Source organism: Apostichopus japonicus, chromosome 8 (assembly GCF_037975245.1).
Source record: "Apostichopus japonicus isolate 1M-3 chromosome 8, ASM3797524v1, whole genome shotgun sequence".
NCBI classification, from domain to species: Eukaryota; Metazoa; Echinodermata; class Holothuroidea; order Aspidochirotida; family Stichopodidae; genus Apostichopus; species Apostichopus japonicus.
The window spans coordinates 27,803,445-27,831,244 of NC_092568.1; the positions used below are offsets into that span (position 1 = coordinate 27,803,445).

At 38.0% G+C, this 27,800-nt stretch overlaps 1 protein-coding gene across 40 annotated transcripts; it reads right to left on the reverse strand.

The window, feature by feature from the left end:
• Positions 1-1,206: 1,206 nt before the first annotated feature.
• Positions 1,207-27,688, reverse strand: LOC139971420 (gamma-adducin-like). Of its 40 annotated transcripts, none has more exons than XM_071977830.1 (13): positions 27,228-27,688; positions 26,618-26,860; positions 22,759-22,923; positions 21,585-22,001; positions 20,199-20,309; positions 19,263-19,355; positions 13,422-17,265; positions 12,817-12,893; positions 11,655-11,715; positions 10,097-10,200; positions 9,650-9,844; positions 7,549-7,763; positions 1,207-1,663 (listed from the first exon to the last, which is right to left on the reverse strand). In XM_071977830.1, exons 3-4 carry the CDS (start codon positions 22,780-22,782, stop codon positions 21,693-21,695), a joined length of 333 nt encoding a protein of 110 aa, XP_071833931.1. In that variant the 5' UTR covers positions 22,783-22,923; positions 26,618-26,860; positions 27,228-27,688; the 3' UTR covers positions 1,207-1,663; positions 7,549-7,763; positions 9,650-9,844; positions 10,097-10,200; positions 11,655-11,715; positions 12,817-12,893; positions 13,422-17,265; positions 19,263-19,355; positions 20,199-20,309; positions 21,585-21,692. The 40 variants fall into 40 exon arrangements, with proteins under 40 accessions (XP_071833931.1, XP_071833926.1, XP_071833914.1 ...); XM_071977825.1 differs by having other exon boundaries at positions 11,655-12,240; XM_071977813.1 differs by having other exon boundaries at positions 11,449-12,240.
• Positions 27,689-27,800: the final 112 nt, after the last annotated feature.

A 27,800-nucleotide genomic window follows, 5' to 3' on the forward strand; every position in this document is an offset into this window, starting at 1 on the left:
CTCATGAAATTATTATGCAAATACTAATCAAAACATGCAATACATATTTCATAAACATTCTTAGTGATACCTGCATCTACTATTGAGATGGTTGGGTGACAACAGACAGTTATTTTCTATAATGTGTCTATTATTTATAATATCAGCCTGGAGGGCAGTTATTTAATGATACTAAGCAGTCACATGTACATATGGGATAAGCCTATGGCCTTTTTACTTCACACTAAGTGGCTATCCAATTCACACCGGTACATTCTTTTTGGACATTTTTTTTAAAACATTTGGAAGACCATTTCAACATGAGGGGAAAATGAATTGATTTCTCCTAGATAAAAAATAATAACCCCATCTTAATTTAGCCAGACAGGGCTTGAATCCATAGGTTTGCTTGACAACAAGTTCCCAACAAAAAGGAGTTGGCCTTCCATGGCTGATTGATTATTGAGTTTACAATATCATGGCACCCCTGCTACCATCGATAAAATTTTCTTTAACTTTCATTTATTAACTAAACCTGATTTTGAATTAATTTTAGATAACTTAATTTTTACACTTTTTGCCCTTCAGTTTGAAAAAGGAAACGATACTACCATAGAACAAACAACGTATATGTGGAAAGGTTGCTCCCTTTCATTGCTGTCTCAATCACACCCCCCCCCCCCCCGCTCCGACTACCACACCCCAAATTATATACACGAAGAGTGCATTATTGAAAGTTTCTTTAAATATAGCCTTTTCATGCAGTAAACCTGTGCTGCTGGAAACTGAAAATTCAATTCAAAGATTCTCCCTTTTTACTTTCAACACTTTCATTTCTCCTTCTCTATCCTTCGCCTCACCACCCACCCCCCCCCCCACCCCTGGTCCTGACAACTATCATCCATGACTCCTGCCAATATCAAATTCAGTCACCTTAACATCCTCCCATAAAGTGTCAGTCAGTCAAGCACCACAATGTTTGTAGACCAAGAAATCAACACCCGAAACCCATTTTTAAAACTCTAAAGCCCCATCAAATAAAGATGCTGTTTTTTTCTTCTTTTTCTCTAAACAAGATAAACACACAAACACCAAATCCAAAATATATAAAATTCCAATTCCCATTTTGAATATTCTTCAAATTTGGTTTGACAAGCCACGTTAAAAAAGTGAGTGTTATTCTTTTTGGCCTTCCCCATCTTTGTGTTTGCATTGCAACAAGGTGTAGTTTTCTATACTAAAAAAAAACAAATGAAATCAAAACTTAAAAGATGATTACAGCACATGCAGGAGAAGAGTGAGAGCCCTCCCAAATACTACCGGCTTATGTATACAAAAGACCTTTTTTCCTAAATCCTTTTTCCGACATCGTGGCAAATCGAGAGTTACTTTTCACCCCCGCTCCACCATCCACGCAGGAACCCACCCAGACCCCCCTGCGGGGACGATTTATTCTGTTCCAGTTTCTCGTCCAAGGAGGGTAACTCTATATGGTTCAGAGATATGTCAAAGAAGAGCGGTTTGCACGGTGACGGCTTAAAGTCCAGTGGAAATGTGGTGAAGTTGGGCTTGGCGGCCAGGTCCGGCTGGTTGGCGTTGTACCAGTCAAGCCATTCCGCCAGCGGTCGATTGTCCTTCAGACCTAGTTGCGCCATTCCTTTGCTGATGGAAGGTTCATTGGAATCTGAAAAATGAACGCAGAGAGGTTCTTGGTAAGCCATGTTTTTTTTTTTAAAGTATTCTTGGGTGGAGGGTATTTTCTATGGGTGAGGATAATCCGGAGGGTGGGGGAAGTCAATTCAATTAACTGTGAGAAACGTCATTGAATTAGGAACCACCTAAGGCCTATTCTCATCTTTGTAGTAAGTTTGTCACCTTGAGCTACGTGACAGTTCATAAGTAGGGGGGGGGGTATATTCAAGTGGAATTTGGGATTCGAATCCCTGAATAGAGAAAGTTTACAAAAACTTGTTACTTTGCAGTCATTTTTTGTTATTGATGTCACAAACAGAAATGGATACCGACTTTCTATTATTTGTAGATGACAGAGACTGGTTCAATCGCAGTCTACAAGGCCAGATAAACTCTTTATATTTTGGCTTTCAATTTCTTTATTCTGACAAATTTTGATAGTACAAAAAACGGCAGTTTTGATCGGGCTTCCTTGTGATCCCTGGACATCATACATTCAGCTACAAGCAAAAATAACTGTTGTCTGTCCTGTCCACCACAATAATCCTATTGTAATATTTTCAGACCCTAAGGGCTAATAGGTCTCTTCCCCCCCCCCCCAAAAAAAAAAGGGGTGAAAAGGGGCGGTGCTGCTTCCAACCGAATGAATCTTTTCACTCATTGTTTAACCAAAGAGAAAAATTTGGGAAAGAAAACAACAGATTATTAATATAAAGGCCATATTTCTCTGAATCATTGTCTATGCTCTGATGGAATACATTTGTTCCAGTAGCAGGGTTCAATTCCCAGGTTCCAAATGGACACGGCAGTTTAATCTGCATTTTCCTGACGATCAGACCCAAAAGAGAACATCGATATGTCTCTCCACCGTTATCTCAAAGAAGAAACCTTTCAGAAACTCAAGGGTACTAAAGGGATTTCTTCCTTTTAAATTAACCAGGGCAAGGGACGAAATAGTTTTAGAGAATTGATTAGCAATAATTGCTCGACAATTCTTGGAAATAGCAATTAGCATTAGCAGGTACTGCATCTTTTGCTAATCAAAAGTAATATTGATTAGCAACTGGCAATTCTTGGGTAGCAAATTGCTATGCGAACCCAGTTATTTCATCCCTGCAGGGTCCTACACAAAATTAACAGGGTAGTAACATGATGGTCTCTGCCTGATTCCCCCTCCCCCCCCCACCCAATTTCTTTTCTTAATTTTTTGGTATCAGAGTGTCAAATTCCTCTACCTCCACCTATTGATTATTGATTAAATGAAACCAAAATCTAATCATGATGTCTTCCACATTAAGTTTTTAGGGAGTGTCACTACCTGACAAGCCCTATAGGGTTTTTTAGTACACTTCCTTTCACAAGTTTTGTTTCTTATCTCCTTTTATGTCATATGTCATACTTATGTTAAAATAGAACAAAAATCAATAAATGAAATGAAATAAATGAAATTAGTTACCTTTTTTTTTAATTCGAGTAAAAGTTTTGTTTTTGTTGTTGTTGATATCAAATCCAAAGGAGTTTAACCCCTGGTCGACCTGGCGAGAGGTCCTACGGGGGATAATAAGTTTGTTTTTATAGAATAGACATTTTTTTTTTTTTTCTTGGAAAGGTTGTCTATGTTCAGTCAGGGAATTGCTGGTAAATGAAGTCTTATATATTTACATTGGACAGGATAGCCATAATCATACCCGAGGTCAGAGTCGAAGAGTCAATTATGGAGGGATTTCTAAAGGAGAGGAATTTTTTATGTACTGAGAATTGTGGAGACGGAGTGGTTTCTATTGTTTGGGTAGGGAGTGGTTGTGGTTTCTATTGTTTGGTAACAATATAATCTGTATTTATAAGTATGCTTGGGCCTAGAACCATTTAGGAAAGGATTTTATTAATGGAATGAGACTTTAAGTAGTAACAATTGTGAATACAGAAAGGGTTTGGTTTTGGGGTAGTGAGTTGTTGCGACTTTGTATTTCAGGGGGAGGTCTTCAATCAAAGGGTCGTTCTTGAGGTTGTTTTTGTATAACCTGGTGTTGAATTCTTGAAGTCGGGTGAAAGTAGATTTTGTGTTTCCTGCACGGAGAACCTACAAAGTAGCAATATAGGTAGGGATTTTGAGTGCAAGTCGATAAGCTGTGGTGTGGATTCTGTTTAAAATTTGTTTATTGGGATTAGAGATGGTAAGCAGGGAGATGCTCCCGTAACTGAGAATCATTTTTACTTTGGATTTATAGATTTGGATAATTTTTTTCGGAGGGAAGTTACATTTGTGTGAGAGGATTTGAATGGATTTAAGTTGGAACCAGCAGCGTCCTGCAGTTCTGTTACAAAGTAGATTAAACGATAATTTGCTATCGAAAGTGGTACTAAGGAAGGTTGCATTAGGAGTAGCAGTGATTGAGGTGTTGAAAAGATTAATTTTGGAAATATGGTTATGGTATTTTGAGTTTATTATGGAGAAATTGGCTAGGTTAGATTTTGAGGGATATATTTTTGTTCTCCACATCGAGCACCAATTTTCGAGATGTGTAATTGCTCTTTTAATATTTAGTTCCATCATATAGATATTTTTACTGGTGCTCCAAATGTCTATGTCGTCAGTGTACTGACTATAGTTGCATCTGATAGAGGGGGATGTTCAAATCATTAACAAATAGGGTGCAGGGGAGGGGGCTGAGAACAGCGCCCTGTGGAGTACCTGCACCAAGTGGAAAAGGTTTTGATTGTTGGTTTTTGTAGCATATTTTGGCATTGCGCTCACTAAGGAAAGAGGAAAGAAGTCTGGTGTAATTGGAGGGGAGATTAAAGTTAAATAGTTAAATTCTTATGCCGTTGTGCCAAGTTTTGTCGAACGCCTTTTCGGCATCAAGGAAGAGGGCAGTGGTATCATGTTTTTTTATGAAGCCGATGCAAATTTCTTTGGAAAGGTGGAAAGTTTGGTTTATTGTAGATTTGTGTGCCCGGAATTAGCCTGATTGATACAGGCAAAGTGATTAATTTGCTGAAGGTGGTTTCTGGTGCGGTTATCTATAATTCTTTCGAAAATCTTACCTAAGGCTAGTAGGAGACTAATTGGTTGATAGTTTTGAATTTTGGTGTGTCTTTTCTTAGTTTCGGTATTAAAATCATTTTGGCGGATTTCCACAGGGTTGGGAAATGACCCAGTCTAAGGAGTTCGTTAAATAGTGGGAAAATATGAGAGTTAATGAATATAGGAGGCCGACGGAGGGGAATCTTTTAGCATTAGGTCATTTATGTTGTCAAGACCAGGGGAGGAGGCATTTTTGCATATTCAGTGGCACTATACCAATCATTTATATCTATTTCTTTGAGTAGAGGGATGTTTTTGTTGAGACATCCTTAGAAGTTGGGGATAAAGCTGGTTGCATTACAGATAATTGTACAGTCTATTTTGTGTTGGAATCTGTTATCGTATGGAGGGCCATCTAAGATATTGAATATAGTTTTCAAGTATGATTCACTAAGCTTTATTTGGTCTTAAGTTTTTGTGATGAGGTTACCTACTTTATCTCTAAGGCATTCGTCTGTATTACCTGTGTTTGGGTTGTAATGGGTTTATGATATTTTTTTAATTTTTCCAAAAGTGTTTTGGGTATTTGTCATTAATGATTGAATCGCATTTGTTTTGGACTCGGTTTTGGTCGACCGCAGATATTTGTCTATTTATTTGTTTTTTAAGTTGGTTAATTTAGGTTTTTAGAGTTGGATCTGGGGAGATCATATAGGTTCTATGTAGTCGACGTCTGATTTATTTAGTGTAAGAATATTCCTATTTAGTATTGGATTTCTGTTTTGTTTTTAAGGGGCAGTGTTTTTTGAAGGTATTAAAGATATGTTGGGCAATGCTGTCACAATATATGCCAATGTAATTTAGCTTGTTGTTGTGGTAATTGGCAATAGTGTTGTTTGCTATGATCCCTTTTTAAATGATGTCCAGTCTGTTTTATTGTAATTATACGTTAATTCGTTATTTTGGATGCGACTGAGGTTTATGACTAGCTCAAAAAGGAGTGGAAAATGGTCACTGATTAGGTCATCTTCTAGGATTTGAATCGAATGAGTTTTAGTTGCGAGGAGGTTTGAGGTTATGGCATAGTAAAGTAGTTCAGTATTATTGTTTATTGGGTTTATCCTAGTTTTGGTATTTTGGTTAATTATTGTTAAGTTGTGTTTATCACGTATTTCTAAGAGGGATATGCCTTTTTCAGATGTTTTGGTGCTACCAAAAATGATGTGGTGGGCATTTAAATCTCCTAGTAGTATTGTATTTTTATTAGAACTTTTTTTGATTGTGGTTATGGGCTCATTTGGGGACTATAATAGCTAATAATGTGGAGAGGTTTATTGTCTCTTTCGAGTACAATTTCAATTGTTTGGGTTTGTTAGGGAGGAGGGTGGCTTTGAGGTTGTTTTTTTCAGCAATAAGTACTCATCCCATAGATCGAGAGATATCGTGTCTGAAAGTTTGGTAACCAGGAATGCTAAGGTGGGAATTTGTATTTAGTTTAGTTTCGTTTAACAGATTGATATCCGGGGAGTGGTTGGCGAATATACTAAGTAGGAGGCTTAATTTTGGAAGGATGTTGATGTTTAGGTGGAGGAACTTGACCGAAGGAGGGAGTGTGCTTGTCATGTAGGTGATTGAGGAGGGCTAAATATTGAAGGATGGTGGAGACGTTCCATAATTACAGTTTCTGGGATATTTAAGTTTAGGTGTTTTAGTGCTAACACGGTGGCGTAACTGGCAAGGTTGTCAGATTTAATATTAATATTGGCTTTTTGGAAGGTGTATTGTACTAATTCAATTACAAAGGTTGCGATATTAAGTTTTTTTTCAGTGAGGATTTTATTTGTTATTTCAATTTTAGGGGTAAATTGGTTACATTCGCGTAGGTTCTTTGTTCTTGTTGTTTGTTATTAGCTTCAGTTTTAGCTTCTTTAAATTTTGGGCATCCTTTGTAAAGGGTGACATGAGTCCCTGAGCAATTGGCACATTTTGGGTTTTCTTTTGGTTTGGGACAGTCTTTAACTCTGTGGTTTTCGCCACATCTGAGACATCTGGTTTGATTTTTGCAAGTATGGTGGGTGTGTCCAAAAAGTTGACGCTTGAAACATTGAGTGATTTGGGGGGGGTTCGTGGTATTATTCTGTTTTGTGTTTAGAGTATCCTAAGTAGAAACCTTGTTTGATTAGGGATTGTTGAAGCTCTTGTTCTTCAAACGTCATTTTTACTTTCTAAGTTGTATTGTTTGTGGCATGACTAATGAGTCTTTTAGTTTGTATTGGGGTGTATTCTTGGTCTTTGAGTTCTTGTTCAATATCTTTGATTTGAATTTCAGGGTTTATGCCACAGGCTACTACGGAGAAGTTTCTTTGTCATACTTTTTTGGGGATTCTTGGTTTGGGGTTGCCTAGTTTAGTCTTTCGAGTCCATGGTTTCAGGAGGATATTTGCAGATTTAGGGTAATGGGGGTGATTAGGATGTCGTTACTACGAAGACGGTTTATATTTGAGATCATGGCATTTGGTTTTTCTTCATTGATTAGTTTAGCAAGTGTTTATTGGGTTTTTTGATAGTTCTGGTAAGATTCCTGATACAATGATTGTTTGAGCGGACTTTTTGGTGGTTGGTTTGGAGTTAGAACATAGGTTTATTTCAACGTAGATTGGACGTTGTCGTTTTCTGCTATTTTTGTACAGGGATCCAGTCATTAATGTCTACGTCAAAATCAGAGAGGTTTAAGTTTTCGACTAAGGGGGCGGTTATAGGTGGGTAAGGGGTTGTCATATTGGCAAAACAGCCCCTCCCTACGGGTTTTAAATGGCTTCTATACAATGAAATTGATCATAAACTTCACTTACCAGAAAGAATTAGTCTCTAGCCTAAGACGGCGGACGGAAAGAATAGGAACTCCTTTTGAAGAGACACACTATGAATCGAAAGTGTACTCGGCAGCGTTGTGTTGGTATCCAAGGACGCGTACGTTTTGTAAATGGTGGGTAAGTCATAGAGTGAAGGATGATGGGAAGGCGCTATGTCAAAATGCTAACTGTTGACCAATATAGTCCACAGAACCCTAAGGAAAGGAGAGGAATGCACAAGAATAGCCAGTTTTCTTCAAAGTAAGTCTCGTACATTTAGCACAAAACATAAAACACTAATTAGCAACTAATTCCAACAAAGTTTAGACTGTGATTGAAACTTTACTGGTGGAAACATAATTAAATATATATTACATTTTATGAACCTTTCTTTCTTATGACTAACCTTGACTGTATATTGCAGCTTTCCAGCTTAGCTGGTGTTTTTCCATCAAATGAGTTTTCTGATCTTGACAACAATCAACTGTCTTTTTAATTTACCACAACCCAGACCACACTAATTGGCAACTCTTTCCAACAATCTAAGGTAACAATCATCAATTTAAGATAACCAAAATACTAATTACAAAATGATTCCAACAAACTAAGGCACCAGGTCTCATTAATTTAGCACAAAACAGACCACACTAGTTAGCAAATCATATCAATAAACTAAGGCAGAACTTATCAATTTAATACAAACACACCACACCAATTACCGACTGGTTCCAATAGGCTAAGGCTAAGATCTTATACATTTAGCACAAAAATGTCTCCTACATTTCTAATTAAAAACTAATACCAATAAACTAAGGCACCATGTCTCCATAATTTAGCACAAAAACAGACTACATTAATTAGCATCTCATGCCAATAAACTAAGAAACCAATTAGCTTCATTTTGATGTTGTCATGGTTGCTTGGAATGAGTGGACTGTGTCACTCTGTACAAACTATATCATGGAACTTGTTCAGCCTTTCTGTAAGAATAGTAGTTTAGCACAAAAAAAACAACATCAAATACCGACTGGTTCCAACAGGCTAAGGCACCATGTCTCATACATTTAGCACAAAAACAAGAACACACCAAATACCCACTGGTTCCAACAGGCTAAGGCACTGTGTCTCGTACACTTAGCACAAAAACAGACAACACCAAATACCGACTGGTTCCAACAGGCTAAGGCACAGTGTCTCGTACATTTAGCACAAAAACTGACCACACCAAATACCAACTTGTTCCAACAGGCTAAGGCACCGTGTCTCATACATTTAGCACAAAAACTGACCACACCAAATACCAACTGGTTCCAACAGGCTAAGGCAACTGTCTCATACAATTAGCACAAAAACACACCACACCAATTACCTTTTTCAATAGGCTAAGGCACTGTGTCTCGTACAGTTAGCACAAAAACAGACCACACCAAATACCGACTGGTTCCAACAGGCTAAGGCACCGTGTCTCATACAATTAGCACAAAAACACACCACACCAATTAACTTTTTCAATAGGCTAAGGCACTGTGTCTCGTACAGTTAGCACAAAAACAGACCACACCAAATACCGACTGGTTCCAACAGGCTAAGGCAACTGTCTCATACAATTAGCACAAAAACACACCACACCAATTACCTTTTTCAATAGGCTAAGGCACTGTGTCTCGTACAGTTAGCACAAAAACTGACCACACCAAATACCGACTGGTTCCAACAGGCTAAGGCACCGTGTCTCATACAATTAGCACAAAAACACACCACACCAATTACCTTTTTCAATAGGCTAAGGCACTGTGTCTCGTACAGTTAGCACAAAAACAGACCACACCAAATACCGACTGGTTCCAACAGGCTAAGGCACCGTGTCTCATACAATTAGCACAAAAACACACCACACCAATTACCTTTTTCAATAGGCTAAGGCACTGTGTCGCGTACAGTTAGCACAAAAACAGACCACACCAAAGTACCCACTGGTTCCAACAGGCTAAGGCACCGTGTCTCCTACATTTAGAAATGATCTTGACAACAATCAACTGTTGAGAGGACAAGACTGATGTTCATGATACTGGCTCACACTGATGTTTTCCTTGAATCTTACTTTTTCTCCAATGTCTGTTAAATCACCTCCAGATAACACTTCCAGATCTCTCTGTAGAGGACAGGCTTGAAGGATCTTCTCGTATTTGGTGGAGTTTATGATCTTTCAACCACTTGTTCTAAACCTGATCCAGCTTCATTACAGACATCCAAGACTCACAATTTTCCTTCAATTTTCTTCATCTTCTTCTTTCACCTGAGACAGTATTGTAAAAGATAAGAAGATTTCATATATTGGAAAGCAGATAGACATTGCAACTAGACTCATTTTTATACACTCCCTCCCTTCCTCCCCTCCCTCCCCCTGACTACCTAAACAACCCTGACTGCTGCCTCATTGATATAACTATGTATAAACAAATGTATATGATTGTGGTTTAATGGCAGAAATAAACAAAACAAATACCAGAGCTTAAATATTTCTGTGTTACTATAGTAAACTGCATACCCAAACGGAAGCATTACAGAATCTTCAATGTCTCAGACCTCCAGCAGGATGTTACAGTCACAGTTCATGGAGTCTCCTTGTGAATCAGTGTGGCCAATGCAATGCTGTAAAGACAAATATCAAAGCAATATGTACAGTATATATATACCTTTGGTGTGAAATAATTTTTAGTATTTTTTTTAAAGTAGTTTTACATAAGATCATCTTCCAGTTTGCGTATGCAGATACCTTTTTGATGAATGTTTACAAACATGAATAAACTGTACCTCTTTTTTTTACTAAGTGCCTGTTTATTTTTAATACTTGCAATATAACTCTTTAATGAACCTTACTAGACATTGCTATCAAACCTATGGAGTACTTCGTAAAATGCCAAAACTTCCTTTGATGTATATTGTTCACTATAATGGTCAACCTGATTGAAAGGAATGAATTCAACACAATTTGAGAACATTTCATCAGCCAAACAATTTGGAGAGCATGTACTAGTTAAAACAAACTTAGCAAGCACATTCATGAGGAACTGGAAAATTGAAAAATGTCTGAAATAAACATCATTCTTGAAACGAGAAACTTGACAAGTGAAATAAGGACCGACACTTAAGCTACAACATGTACACTTAGCAAAGATGAAAACTGGCTTTTCAGCCAATACACAAGTACCAACAACATATTAGTATATTCATGGTAAACCCTCATGTGCTTCCATGACTTCTAGTACCTGTGTAATAATATTCTATATCAACAAGGACAGAGATACTATATCTTGTACTTATCTCTCAATACTCTTAATATGTGTTTACCATGAGTTGTGTTCCTCACAACTTTCAATCAATGTTTTCAAATTAAAAACCAAATTAAAGACAATTACTCAACAATGAGAGGTTGACTTAGCAAAGTTTGAATTCGGTTTAATAATAATCATAGTTTCAGTGAAACAGTTCTGCAGACCATAAAATCATGCCTTAGGCATCAAAAGAAGGCTATGATCTGATAAAGATATGCCAAGAGTTGGACCAATACTGTTAAGCCTAGCTTCAGGTCAAAATTATGCTAGTTGATCAAATTAATACATGTATATCAATTTAGTTGCCTATGCTAGGTAACATCAGCTTTCATGGAGAGTTTTCTCCATACTTGAACCATCACTAACGTCAATTAGACCACAGAGCTAGGCCTAATTGCTTGAGAATTTCATTTTACAAAGTACCGTTGCTTGTATAAGAAGCCTAGAATAGGCTAGTTCGTCCCTAGGTTTCCCATTTTCATTTGGTGGTAGGCCTAGCCTGGGGCCATTTGTTCCCTCCCCTAACAATGTTATTTTCCTCCCACTTAAAAGTTGAGTAACTTACCTCCCCTACATCATAGGGGAGTCAAGTACGTTTTCACTGGAAACTAACATTTCCAGGGGAGTTAACTAAGGTTTTTCAGGGGAGGCATATTGGCTAGGCTATGTGGGAAGAATAGATGTTGTAAGTGGAATAACTGTAAGAAAAGATTTAAAGCAGAAAGGTAAAGTTAAGGGTGAAAAATAACATGGTTAAGGAAACTAACATACTATTTTCAAGGGAGGAGACTGTTGTTCTGTAGGCTCTGACTGCATATTCTTGTAGAGTAAGCTAAAGAAAGTTGTGATAGTATGAAAATAGAAAATGTGACCAGGTATCTTCCTTGTGTAACTGTTCAGTGATTGGAAGATAAAAAATGTTTGTGAATAGGCCGGATTGTTTGCATAGGATTGTATGCGAACATGGGGTAATTTACATGCGTGGAATTCATTGTGGTAATGGGTTGTTTGCTTGTATGGCATTCATTGTGGGAATGAATAACATAGACAATTTAGCCTATACAGTAGGTATGCCCTCCTTGGTTCCTCTCCTTGTTTTCCTATTTACAAGTTTCTTCAATTACTACAAGTACAAGTGTCTCTTTGAAATATGTTCCTTTCTTTCACCAAACTCTCCTAAATCACAAGACACATTTACTACGTACAGTTGCTTCACTACCTAAATTAATTCTTTCCACAGCCAAGCCGTCTTTCTTTCCTCCCCTGAAAAACGTTGGTTTCAACCCCTAAAAATAATTTCAGGGAGGAAACTATTGTTTTTATTCTTGAAAGTTGGAGAAGAAACCAACGGCCTTGCCTGTCATGATGGAACAAAAAAGGAAAGAGAGAGCTTTCATCCTAAGCTAATTTGTCTGGCTGCGAGTTAGTTTCTTGAGGATGTGTTACTGTTAGTGTTAAGTGCTAGATGGCATAGCCTAGGCTCTGGTAGGCTACTCTGGTAGGAATTTAAAGACATTTATGCCTTTTATACTTGATATCTCTTTCTTAACGTACAGTTAATGTTTTGTTCCAATATTTCTCTGCATATTTCAGCTATTATTTTCAATAAAATTGAAAGTGTATTGATGTCTTTCAGTTCCTTTTTTATATGAGCACACATGTACTTGTGATTTTCCTACCATGAAAATGGAGAAAACTATACCCCTTAATTACTCAAAAGCATTAAGTAACAAATAAAAACGTGAAAAAATAGAGGCATGAAATATAAAGAATAGAAATACCGATATTTTTGATGAACCAAGCACAAATATTGTCATATTTTGGTAAAATAATAGCACACTATACAGGGAAGACGGAGCACATTTATCAATGGGGGGGGGGGGGGAAGGAGCAAAGTGGGGAAAAGAAAGGAGTGCACTACCAAGTAACTTACTTGAACATTCTGTATCGATCTCTCTTTTCTGAAACTTTTATCTCCAATGGGGAGGGGGGCACATAAAGTCATCTTCACTGTGAAATAAGTGTAGCAAAAAGTGGGGGTCTGCCTCCCATGTACCTTACCTCCTCCCTCCCTGCTACACCCTCTTTGTTTCATAGTTTGGTAATGGTTTAAAGAGAGGAAACGGCTGGCCTTAAATTAACAGGCTAACATCATTATTCATGTATATATATTAGGTGGTCGAATAGTGTATAATGCTGGTCGAATTCTGCATTCATGCGGTCGTATTCTGCCCATGAAATATCATCAAATATATTTTGTGGTATACTGCAAGTACAAAAGACAATATTTTAATTCTTTTTAATAATCAATAGTATATGCATCAATCCTGTATTATAAACTAAAAATATATATTTTTATTTCGTTTCGCGAAAGTAGGAAAGCAAAATGTGTTAAACGGTCATATACTATGCACGCTACCCTAGGCTAATTTAGTTAGGCCTAGCCTAACTGTACTAGCCTTAACCAGAAAGTAATTAGGCCCAACCAGCTAGGTCTAGTATTTTGTCGGAAGATATAAAGTGACTTACTTTACTTACGTTAATTGTCTAGTGAATATCATATTAGGCCTAGATTAGCATTCCAACTAGTATAGACGCCAGTGCCTACGTGAGCTAGCCTATCGTTAGGCCTAAGCGATACTATTATATGATAGGCTAGCGTAATTTCTCATGCTCGCTGACTCAAACAATGTGAAGTACTAACTTGCTCCACAAAACTAATACACAACCTTCGAGCTGGCGAATATATCTGCCATTCACATTCTTTGGCAGTTACCACCCATACAGAATAGGCTACAAATTACAATTACGTATGAATTGTTAGCCAACGGCTGCCAGGAAGCGAACTGCACTGCTCGTGTAACCATTCGTGAGCTTTATATACAGATCATAATTCGCGCTCCGTTGCTTAACCTTTGACCACGACCGTGTGCGTCTATGGCAAGCCATGTGGGACAAACACCGCATAATATATCAACGTATTAATTGAAAACAAATAAACTAGCAATGACATGCTAGATGCATATCCATTTGAAATCATTACATTTACAACGAAACAATTCAAATGGTCTCATAACATAGGCCTAAGGTCATTAAACATGTTGGTCAAGATAACTTATTGAGTTCGCTGCGAATCTCGTCAGAAAAGTTGTTTTAATGACCAATATATCATTACCCGAATGGGTTGGTCTGGCATTAGGCCTAGGCGGGACAGTAGGCCTACTGTCATGATCAACCCGGGGGGGGGGGGCGAAGGTGTAGGTCTGACGTATCCATGGGACAGACATTCTAAAGATAATAATTTACACTTTTGGAGGGGGACTCTTGGGGCGAATCTTGACATAAAAATGCCAGCCTAAAATTGTTTAGCTAGCTGCATGAACATTTTCAGATACAACAAATTTTGGCAAAAACTGCTTGAATTTTGTGATAAAATGTCACATTTGAGATTTTTTAGATAAATTGTCTGAATTTTTAACCCAGTCTCCAATATAAATGAAGGTATTAAATGAAATTCACTGTTTCTGTGATCCATGTAGAGGTTTTGTTCTTAAAGTACAGTCTTATACCCTTTTGTGAAGAGTTCTAGAGCATCTGTTCCTTATGTATGTCTTGAAGTAGACATTGGGTAAAGTAGAGGTTTGCTAAATTTTAATAGAATCAATAGATATATCTACTTCAGTTGCTGTAACTGTATCTTAGGTGCTCCCCCCCTCCCTCTGCCAGGTTTCATCTAGGATGAACTACTGGTGCTGTGATCGAGTGGATAAAGGCAATGGCATTTGAAGCAATGAGGTTTGGCGATCAGGAGGTTCTATGTAAGGTGGGTTTATCATCCAAGAGCAGTCTACAGTTTTCCCATCTGAAATGAGTTTCTAAATTTTATATAAAATGTTGAATTGGAAGCCACCTGTAGTGTAAGTTTCTCCCACATTTGTGTTTGGTTAAGCTTTGTAAAAATAACTGCTCATTATTATTATTACAAGGGCTGTGTAACCCCATTCTTATCTTTGGAGTGGGGGGAGGGGGTATCTGCACTTGTTGGATATCTAGTGCAATTGGACGCCAAGATTAAGAAACAGAAAACCACATTTACATAATGTTACAGCTCTGATATAAATCTTAGCTTTATAAGAAACTCAAAGGACAGCCATATATTTTACCACTCCGTGGAAGCTGGAATCCTTTTTATTTATCAACAGCATACATACACACCATAATTGAATTATAATTAAACAGTAACATAAAAGATAAAAGTACTAAAACTGAAAACATGATAAGAAAATGACATCCCTTGATGATAGTACAGTGAACTGGAGCCTCTGGAGAGAAATGTATACTAATACAAGCCTTTTAATTAGGTTGTGATATTGTGTGTTGCACATCTATAATAATCAACAATGTGGGTAATCATTAATAAGTACTCATTTGAGTGTGAAAATAAAGCCTACAGGTTGTCAAATAATTCATTGTTAACAGTTAGATCATATAGCAAACAGAACAAGAAGCTACAAAGGAACGTACTTGCTTCATAAAATATCGCCCCAAGTGTCTTGCAGCATATATTATGTAACTTAATTATACTCAACTATCAGAGTGAACAACAGAGTAAACAACTCTACAGTAAAGGCCACCATTTGAATACTGTACTATCTTCTAAATGAATGGAAACAGTTAAAAAGATAGTTCATACTCCAGTCTTTGATACACTGTGTATGAAACCGGTGGGGATTATAAAGGTAGGTTTTACACGCTTCACCATGATGTAAGAAATATAGGGGTAATAAAAGGAATATCATACCATCAAAGAATATATAACATTAACTCAAAGGTCACTGTACATCTTGTTTAAGTCTCACTATGCATTCCATCTGGACGGTCTGAATAATAATGTCTATTCTCGCTCGTTCTCTGAGATTCAGCCAAAATATTTGGCAAACAATGCACCTACAAGATTGTCTGCTTATTAACTACACAATGGTACCAAAATAGGGTTAGGGAACAGTTTGTTCGTGTTTATAATGGAAGGCATAATGGGGCTTTATACCTAAATATCACATGAAAGTAAGTACAAACAATGAAGGATATTCATCAGAACAAAACTACGAGGCAAGTTATAAAACCAACCAATTTACTCAGTTTTGAAAAGTAAGTTAAAACAGAGGACCTGTGTGCTATTCATGACCAACATTTTTGTTTGTGTTTACGTCATATGAAAAACTCAAAACACCCATATCCCAATGGATTTAAAGAAAAAATTGAAACCATAGAAAATAAGTTGACAGTCAGGTCCAGTAGCTACTGGATAGTTCCCTAAAAACACTTTAATGAGTTTTACTTCAGCACCGTCGAAATGGGTGCAATTGGTCCGTAAATATATGATGCTTGGCATGGCAAAACATGGATGGGACAGATATTGAGACTTTCATATTTAGAGAGGACAGAAACAAACAAACAAGCAGAGACTTAAAGTTGAATCCAGATGTCCTTTTATCACTGAATGGAGAATCGGTTGAGAGAGCATTTCAGAGATGAAGCCTGAATTGAAAGCTAAAAGATCAATCAATTTTGTGAAGTAGCAGTTAACGTACTACACTTTTCATTCAATTCTAATTACCACCAGGTGAAGGCAATATTATGCAATATTTCTGTACGAAACCCTTGGTGTATTTCTCCCCCTCCAACCCATGCCCAAAGAGGTGCAACTTCACATGGCTAATTAGCCTGATCACCTCTGTCCCTTCTGCTATATGAAAAGTAAAGTAAGACATCTTAATCCTCTCTTACATTTGATCTTTCTGTGGTTTTAAGAATTTGCATATTTTAAATATTCAGGGTGGCATTTAACCCCCCCACTTCCCCACACCCATCACCCTTCACCACCAAGAAAAATGAAAATGGATGAAGTAAACAGGGTGAGAGAGAACTTCAGTTGCTACTGATGTTTGTTCTAATAATGTCCTCATAGATAATACGGAAACCTCAAGTCTGCAATATAAATCCACCGTGACAAAATGATGATATTTCGGTTGCTTTTATTCCCAAGATGCGCTATTGTTCTTGTTTTGTTATTAAATTTATTTCCTATTCCTGTTGGCCTGGTTAAATACCGTCATGAGAATCCGACAGTGGCGCATCCTGGTCGACCAAGTGGGGAAGGAAAACCAAAACTTGCAACAACATCAACAACAACGACAGAGTAGATACAGACTTGTGACACGTTGTGACAAGTTGTGACAACGATCACAGCAAAATCACATCATTGTAGCAAATGCCCAAAAAGATGGCTGAATTAAGAAAGAAAACAGTTTCTCCTTTCTCCCCTCTTTTTGGTCGAGGCAACATCCCAGTTTGGAGAGAAAGTCAAGCAATTTTGGGGGATCTAGTTTAAGGAAATTGAAGAAAGACAGGGTTTAAAGGTGACATGCACTACTGTAATTTGACTAAAAGTGGAGCTATATTCCATGCAGGCAATTTAGATTAAAGGAGCACTTTTTTCCCCATTTTTTTTTGTTTTAAACTGTTTGTTAGCCAAACACTAAAGCTAGAAACAGTAAAAACATGGTAAAGACTAACGCTAACAGCTAATATGGACATAGTCAGAGGTTAAAACTTCCTCTTTGTGTAATTTCTCTCATTTGAACATCAATTATGTTCGTATTTGATATGGAATACATGGTTTGGTTTTTTATTGAGATTTTTGAAGCTGAATGCTACTTTAACTGAACAATAAACATAGAGTCTGGCAGGATCAGAACCGATGTTTTCAGAAAATCTGGCAAATCTAAAATAATATTCTTTGAGAATCTCCTGGGTATTAATTCTCTAAACTATAGTTTCATTATGAAATTATCTTCTTGTATTTTTTTTTTCTTTCTGATGTTCAGCAAAGATACACACATTACCATAAAAACATTTTTTCATGCAAAAAAAGGGTGAAAGTGAAGCTTACGAAAACAATATCACTTCAAAAATAATTTCAAAACAAAACACTCAATTGAAAAGTAAACAAAAGCTGCAGGCAAGTCCTTTCAAACATGTGAGTCTCGTCAAACCAATCCAAAAACAACTGCAATTTGGGGGGTGGGGATAGGTGGGGGGTAGAGGTTGGGTAGAACAGCACTGATCAAACCGAGTTCACCAACAAAAGTAAAGCAAAGCATTGATTTATGACTCACATAAAAGGTGACATGAGTTCTACACTTAAAACCAATCACTTTGTGTAATCATTAATGAAGAATATCAAAACAAGCCATAACTGAAAGATATTTTTTTCCGAGTATTAAAGCTGGCTTTAGTAAGTTGAGATTGATCAATTAATTCGATCTTATCAATGGAAGTTTGTTCAACCTATTGATTTTAACATGAGGTGCAACTCCAGTGGCATGTCCAAGTACTAGCTTCAGTGTCAATTTACCCACACATTTTACTGGGTGGAGTGGGGTGGGGGGAGGAGGGGGGAGTGGCTAATATCTCAACTTTTCCCCGTAGCTCATGTACTTTCTTGTGGTACATTCACTGATATTACTTACATAGAACCTAACGGAAGGAATGTCGAGACCATCCGTCATTTTCACCACACTTTAATAAGTATACACATGAATCGTATCCTAACGACTGTCACACCAGGCACATTGATAAAACAAAATTGCCCCCCCCCCTCCCTTTTATTTTCTCTCTTTCTATTACTTAGTGCTTGTTTTGGATTAATGATGAAGATTTTTACAATTTTTCTAAGCAAGGATACTTAAGTTTTTGGCAGCCCATTGGTAGGTGCGGTCAAGATAATGCTTAATCAAATAACATAAAAATAATTGTTGGGATTGGGGGATAGGCCAGCCAAGCTATTACCTAACTACAGACAGAAAAAAAAAGACTTTCTATTCTTAAGTAAACCTTGATCAAACTTTACCATATTATTAGATCTTGATCAATGTTTACAATATTACTTGAGGGTCATCGGGCTGATACAGGTGGTTTACTCTCGAACCAGTGTAAAAGCTTAAATGAAACAGGACACTGTTGTGCTGGTATGAGACGCGTTAGAACACAACAGGTAGCAAGGGCGCGTTATTCTGTCCTTGTCTACAGTAGCACACCCGTACAACTGCTGTGTAACCCTACACCAACTTATTACGGTCTTGTCCATGAAACAAAAAGCCTTATCAGCTGACATACTACCGAACTTAGTCGGTATACTTTATACTAGTATGCAAATCATAAACAATCTATAAACAGAAATAGGTGGGTGGCTCTGCTCTTCATAATCTAAAACAAGAGATATCCTTTAAGAATGTGGACTTAATAGATAAATGCAGAGGGGGTGGGGAGAAGAATGGAAGGTAGAGGGGGCCAGAGACAAGGAAAATTCCAACGCACCTGTTTTCTGCAAGCATCTCCATAAGTTATACCTGCCAGAACTTCAGAGATGGGTCCAGGGTGCGTCTTATCCCCAAAACGCTCTTGCCTAATCTGAAATTCAAAGAGTAGACAACATCCTCGTTGGTAACATTATAACACTTCTATTCATAGTCTCTCTGCCATTAAGGATGAGGCATTAAAAATTCATGCCTTTTGCCACCGCGGTCCTGGCACCAGCTGCAAGGAGCATGTGGCATGAGTGCTAAATGCCTCGTTCTATTGGATGCAGGTGTGACCTCATCAATTTTTCATTTCTGGGTAATATGGTTACGGAAACTTCACCGGCAGACACTCTTTGGGACATCTATCAAAGGTGTCGGAATGACAGAACACATAACATAGCACTAAGAAGACACATAACATAACACTAAGAGGACATTGAATAGTGATACTAAGGAGGAGAGATTTAAGAATGTTTAAAGTTCTCACAGCAAATTTTTGAGGTTTGCTAAGGGTCTGCTGTGTGTAAAATGATCCTGGGTGGGAAGGGGGTCGGGGGCGTGAGGAAATATACACCCATCCGCTTCAACCTACCATAAAAATACAAAAGTAGTAAATAGCACAACTTAAAAAACTTTCTTGGGTGAACCCTCCCTACATGTGGAAATGGCTCCCTAAATGGGGAGTCCGCTCCCTACAAGGGGAGAACCCTACCTACGTGGGGAGTCCGCTTCAACGAATCCAGGGCAACACCCACTGATACACTTTTACATTATCTTTTTTTTTTTACCACTTTTTCTATAACATACCAGATACATCATTCACTCCTCGGAAGACTGAATTAGGGGAAAGGCGAAAAAATGGGAAAGAAGTGAGAGGAAGGAGAAAGTGGTGACAAATAACAAAAATAAAACAATCAATTAGAAATAACATTGTATAACGTCATCAACGTACTGTTTAAACCTTCTTCTTGTACTCCTTATGATCTTGTCCCTGTCTTGCAAACTGTTGTGGATCGGTGATAGCGACTGCATCACCACTCTTGGGGTCCGTGTCACCTACCCACTGTGAAAAATGTAACCAGAGAGAAGAGTTGTGGATGACGCATAATCACTGGGTTTCCATTTGGCCTGTTTCCTACAAGATTTCTAACCGCAGGAGCATAGCCAGGGGGGGAAGGGGGAGACCGCCCCCCCTCGATTTTTTTTTGTATTTTTTTTTATGATATCGAAGTTTTATAGTAGCAAGAGGTTTTAATATTTGTTCACCAATAAATTAACTGTGTCTGAATTTTCGAAAGTTCCCTGACCAACATTCTTCATCATGTATGTATGTATATGTGATCTTCCCGCAAGCAGGAACTCGCGAAAGAAGCCATGGAGGCTTATAGACTCGCAAGCTGACCGAAGCCAATCTCTCGGCACACATCCATTTAACGTCCATGTCGGGAAGTTGTTATTGAACAACACCCTTGCCAGACGACACACATTGCTGTCGGCGGGGAATCGAACCGGGGATCTCATGACTGGGAGACGCCGGCGTTAACCACTAGGCTATACACTCCGCAAACTTGCTATACACTTCCCTCTACTCGTGCAATTTTGACCGGTCTGTTAGGGGTTGAAGGTTTTTTTCTATATTGGTTGTCCATAGATGATATTTTGTGCAACATTATGGGCATGTTTGAAGTGAATTTGTTTATTCAAATTCTGAACAAATAATGGGCTTTAAAACCTTGAAAAGTGGGGCTGACGGGTATTGTGGGCCGTTACGTAGTATTACCTACAAAAGCAATGATCCACAGGAGATGCAATGAGTGTGACTGGTGTCAATCTTAAAATAGGTAATGGATGAAAAAAAAACTATTTGGAAAAAACTTGGTTCTCAGGCAAAAGTGTTCATCTGGTTGGTCATTTTCAAGCCTGAGAAGTGCCATTTTTGGTGATCTGGGGGCTATCAAAACCAGAAATTTTCTTGTACGCTGCGTGCCAACCGATGGTGGCGCTCCGCTTAGATAGTAATATACAAAATATCACAAAGCGCAGGAACAATTTGGGGGATGAAAGTTGCTACGCGCCTGCACCCAAGCAAATGTACCCCATCAATATTTGAAACAAATCACCGCCCCGGATCACATTGTCCAGAATGGTGACAATCCCGCTTCCCCCTCCCCCCAACAACCCTTCTATCCCTGTTCTCCCTCTGAAAAGATCAAACATTTGCTAAATAAATAGCAAACAAACAAAGGATGACTAACTTCTGATAATTCCATCTGTAGGACATTTTAGATTTAGATTTTTTTGTTTCTGGAAAGTGCTAAAATCAAAACATTTTCATCACCCTGGCAAGTGCCTCTTCGATGTCTTGAATTGTCAAAGTCCCCAAATTGCCCAAAATTAAGGATTGTGTCGGGTGATTCTGTCAAACGGATGATGTGCCTACCACCAATTACATGTCACTACTACTCAGGTTTATCTTTGTCTTGTAGCCCTCGTCTTCCCCTTTCTCTCCCCAGTTGGCGTACTTTTGAGCTACCTCCACCTTGGAGTATGTGTTTGGCGTGTTCAGCCATTTCGTCTTCTCCTCTGCCTGCCTCCTGTTCAACATCTTGATCGGTGACTCGTATCTGCTCTTCTCAAATTCATTGTCGTAGATGTAGATGAAGTTGGTGGAGGCTGCTGGGTAGGCGACGTCGCTCTTGGGCTTCAGTTTGTGTCTCACAAACGGCTGGCCGTACACGTTGCCTGTTATGTAACCCTGTAACAAATTAAAAAGTTCCTGTGATCAAATTTTTGTGCTGGTTGCAGATCTAAGTCACTCTTACATCTAACATCAGCAGCACAACATTCCTCCATCTTTGTCTTCTTTGCTGTTTTACTTATGAAATGATTACATATCAAGTCTTCCACAAGTATCTCTTTGAAAATCTCACACATTCGCTGTCTTTGTTGCATTCAGGACAAACTAATTGGAACATTCCGTTTCTATGCCATTTCCATGAAATACTGCACAATTTTGGATGCAGGTGATCTTGAAAATATTTTCAAAATGGGTGGGGTGTGCGACAGATCACTTGTAGGGAGCTTCATGAAGTTCCCCAAACCGATAAAGTTTGGATTATGTTCAATAGCCTATGAAACCATTCTGATTATTAAGTCAAGAGCTTGAGTTTCAAGAGAGTTTCAAGTAAGACACAAATCAAATCAAATGGTGTATCCAACCATCCTGATACGTCACAGCTGTTTACTTTGACTGAACGAAGCTACCTGCTTATCCACACTGACTTCCTACAACTCACTTCTCACTGAATTATCTCACTTAATAAAGCGTATTAGCTTGGTACACATATGATCAAAAACCTTATACGTTAACTAGCGACTCCATCGGTTGGCAATTAGCATAGTGAATGCTTGCTATGTCTGCCCAGATCTTTAAATGCAAATAAGGCTAGTTGGTCTGCTGCACAGACGTTGCAGGCCAAGTGAGTTGGAATTTTTGCATTTTGAAATCTTACCATATTGTCCAAATGTCTCATCATGGCTTCGAACTCCAGTTCACCGACCTTCAGTTTGTGTCCTGTCTCACTGACCCCACCTGCGACCTTGGCAGTCCCTTCGCCGACCTTGTCTCTGACTTCATCCGGTAGGTGGATGACATTATCCAGGCCTACGGCATGTATCTGTCACGAATAATTAGCATACGGTAAAGCGTTTGAATGCAGTTTGTTGTTACATTATCGAACACAAGTCTTACGAGCGACTCTTTTAATCTCTCTTATTCCTCCTTTGTCGTTTCTTGTCGCTGACTTTGCTCTGCTGGTCCTAACACTACTAAGGAGATTCTTATATTTGTCATCTTGTATATGCCATCCGAGGAATGAAACTCAACAATTTCATATAAGAGGACGACAACATCGTACATAATTTGCCGAAGAAACCATCCGTTTGGCGTTCATGCTTCAAAAATACAAGACCCACTAAAGAGTCGTTTTTAGCTTAAATCCGGTTTGAACTTTCATCTTTTTGATGAAACCTTTGAATCCTTCTCAATTGAAGCATTTTGTCTTCCATCTCTCTGTCAAGGTACAAAAGAGCTAAATACTGCCATTACAGAACAAACACAGAAATGCACTTCTCCTTCAACAGGCAAATATTTGAGCAACTGTCTGTCTGGGCAATAATACTTCATTTGTTCCTATCCAACAAAAAAAATTTGTCTGTCAACAAAACTGGACCAAACTTGGCTATTTGATAATTTGCTCTTTAATGAACAAAAAGATGTCAACTTCTCTATGGTGGATATAACCAATGCCTGGATTCTGCAAGGCACCTTGATAGCAAATAGGCAAAAGCATTATGTACAATATGTATGAGGTACAATAGAAGCATTGTAACACTATCAGGAAAACGGAAGTTTGTGTTTATAAGCCTCTTCTCCAAACGATTTGATACAGAATCCTGTGGACGCCTGCGGGCGCAAGCTGAGCTCATCAAACTTACAAAGACCCTCAGGAGCATCCCAGCTTTCCTTTCATGATGTTAGTGTCATCACATTAGTATTTATAATACGCTTTCTGGCCAAGGTGAAGTGCACAGGCGCGGCAGTATTTGAATATACCGCGGAGGATTGAAAACTGAAGCCTTTCCAAAATCTCATCGATCATATTCATAGACTTACTGTTTTAGTATTCTGTGCTTAATACTCCCTTTTGAATAGATATTTATTCCTCTTGAATGTTATTCAAATTTTATTAGCAGATTGAATTTGAGTTAGCAGAAATAAATGTTTCAGTTTTTGAGTCGGACTAAATTTATTCCAGTCCTTGCAGCCCGACTGTCTTTATTAACATTAGGCTGAAACTTGGAAGAAAATAAATTTTATCCCACAGCGATAGGCCTAGGCCTAAATATCTAATAATGGATGTTCAGAACTTGCTGCAGTTATCCAAGAATATGGAAAATATTGTTGACCCATCGAAGAAGACCAAGCCTCAAAAATGTGTTATTTATTGGATGAAAGATCAACAAGTTAGTACTGAGTCGGTGATGGACAAAGAAAATGCAACTGAAAATGCAGTCTGCTTGATAAAGTGGAGAGGAAAGGGGCCGTATTCTAGAAAAATCATCAAAATAAGTGGTATGTTGACCTTTCTTCTGTTTCATTTCTATGTGTAATCATTTGAAACTTTCTGACAGTGGCACAATAACCAAGTTCAACTTCTAAATTTCTCCTGTCTTGTGCCAGGATAAACAGCATATTTGCAGTTAATAAAATTAATAATCAAATTAAAATAAGACAAGGCTACATGTGTAGTATATTTCTTGTTTAGGCCTAAACTTATAGGGTTACTACAGTTAAGCTTATTCTTATGGGTGCATGGGGCAATGCCTATGTTTGGTAATTATTTGGACATTCAGTACTTGGATTTTCCTAGTTTTACCTAGTCAAACTTCACGTTCAAGTCTGACGTTTCTCTTACCGTACTACAGAGATTTTACTTACCATTGAAATAGCGTTATAAAAATGCAAAACATTTAAGTGTTGGGCATGCAGGGTTTAATGTGATTACATTTCTGTTTTTCATATGTGGTTATATGCAAGGAGCCAAATTTTTCATCATTTTAATAATTATTACAGGGGGGGGGAAGCTGTATTTTATTTTTGTTTTGTTTTGTTTTGTTTTGTAATTTTATAGTTGTTGCATAAAAAAGGAGACTTCAGAATTCTGGTTATTCTCAATATTTGTTTGGAGAGTTTTAATCAATAACTAGGACAACAAGCTGGCCAAATTCCTAACTCTCCTTACTTGGAACTGATTAGCATACAAGTATTCAATAAGTATTCGAGTAAGTATTCAGAAACCTGTTAAGCCTTCATAAAATAACTAATTAGCATACAAGTATTTGAATACTAGCGAATAAGTATTCAAGTAACTATAAGTATTCATCAGAGCCGAATTATTTAAATTAGCAAATACTTATATGTAAATGAGCTAAGTATTCAAATAGCTATTCCAAATCTACTCGAATGCCTATTCGAATACCTATTTGAATACCTATTTGAATACCTAACAGGTATTCGAATACTTCACTCATTTACATATTTTGGCTCTGACGAAGGCTTATAGTTATTCGTATTAGTATTGGAATACTTATTTTGTACTGTGTGTTATATGGTAAATTTTCTGAATACTAAGGAAATCTTTGAATACTTTTTGAATACTTATCGACTATATTCGTGTTAGGTAAGGGTAACTTTATTAGAAAGCAGATAATCCGCTTTGTAACGACCATTGTTTGTTACCCAGACTCGACAAAAAAAACCGCACACACACACCGATTGATAAAATTGTAGGTTGACAAAACCCAGACAACCAACTCTTGATGCTGCAGGGAGAAGAGAGGACCAAGTACTCCCATTCCTGCCCATCAACACCCCCCACTTCCCCCACCACTTGAAATCCTAACCCACTAGTAAAGTGTGTTGCTGAACCTTCAAGACATACAAATAGAAAACTCAATTATGACTTTCATCAATGATCTCTAAGGGAAATTTTTCCCACAGTTTCAACTGGTAGCTTTTCTAAGGATTTACATTAGCCAAAAGACCCTGGTTTCCAAGGTCAATAATGAAACACATCTCCCAGGTGGGTAACCTTGCCCTTGGGGTCAGACATCAAAAAGAATATTATGGGAACTTTATCGCTGAATGTCAACATTATTAGTGCACATACATGTTAGAAAGCAAACATCCCCTACTATGCCTTAATCCAAATCCATAAATCCGATTTGGAGTCGGCAAGTCGCATCAAGACTAGCAATTATTCCAGTCAAACATACTCTTTCAACCGCTGTTATTTTCTTTTCATTTCATGGAGCAGGCTTTGCTATTGCGGGTGGCTTTCTGCTGTTACTCAGAGCCTAGTTTGACTCAGGAAATAGCAAACAAAAGTTTGTACAGAAGCGGAATCTTCGGGGGGTGGAGAGAGTTGAGGAGAGTGTAATGACTACATATTGATACAGAAGTAGACTATGCTAATGGCAAAATCAAGTTCCGTGTAGGCTAGGAGATACAATCATTCCCAAGACAATAAAAATTCCAAATTGATTATATTGTTTGGAAACAGTTTGAAAATTTCAGATAACTTTTCTCAGAGGAGAGGGTCATAACAAAGATTAACTACCCCATTCCCGGCTCTTTAAAAAACAGCTTAAAAAAGGAAAACTCTGTAACTTTCACACCTAGGTCTCCAAAATATTCTGAAATGGAGGAGAATGAACAAACTGTAACATAACCAGAAAACATTTGGCCTCACACTGCTAAGTTTTACAAGCATTCCGACCACGTTGGACCAAGTCCAGCTAATTCTTTACCTGTATCTCACATGCTGCTACACAGTTGAGGGCTAGGAAGTATGCCTCCTCTATGGACCCACCACAGCAGACGATACATGGTTACGCAAGAATAGGATCTTGTTTTTGGGTCCAGGGGCCCTGATGATTTGATCCTTCTGTTCCTCCTCGACCACGATCTCCGTGTAGTCATAGTATAGAGACCTCACCACAAATCAAGGCATCTTGACTGATCGGCAATAGGCCACACTTCATAGTTGAGACCTGTCAAGATTCAAAGCAAAAAAATCAAAATCCTCCATATTCTATGACATCTTTGCTTTTAATGATTTGCTTTGGTCAACAACTTGCAGGAAGGGTAATGCTAGGCAAACATATTGAACATTCAAAGAACATTTAAAATCCTCCATAATCTATGACATCATTGCTTTTAAGGTAGTTTTTTTTTTCTTCTTTTTCTTTTCTTTTATGTGGTCAGCAAATTTATAAAGTCAACCAGGTATTAATCAAAACAAATCGAAATGTGACAAGTCAAGCTAAAGATCTTCAAAAAAAGTGATCAAAATCCAAGTAAAGAAAAAAGGAACCTGCTCTAAGAATCATGAAAGTAATTATAAAGGTGGATACTAACAGCAGCGGCTGCCGAAGTGTGCACATGTTAAATGCATTTAGTACCTGGTCTGGATTTATTATTATTATTACTACTGCTTTGGCAGACTTTTAACTTTGAACACTATCTATCAATATGTAGCAACTGCTTTGAAGTTGATGAGAAAAACATCTTTTGGCCGAGAAGCATCCAACATTGGGGTTATTCCACTTATCTCCAGAAGTTATCTGTTGATCCAAAAAAAATCCCTTAGTTCATTGTTGCCTTTAAATAAAACAGTGAGTGACTTAATTATTTAGATTACACAAAAGAAGGCAAAACTATATCAAGAAAAGAATGCAAGACAATTGATCAAGTTAGCCATTAGCTAGCATTTGAAAGCAGTAGAGAAGACCAGCATATGCAGAGAAGTCTCCTTGATAATTGAAACAAACACTGTTGTTCTATAACTCTATAAACACTACCTGGCAGTTGATTGGACATTGTTTATATGTAAAGGATTGGGTGGTTAGAGAAGTCTGGTTGCGACATCCAAGGGGGGGGGAGGGTGGGTGGGGGGAGATATAGTATGGCAAGGGAAGGCAGAACTCAGTT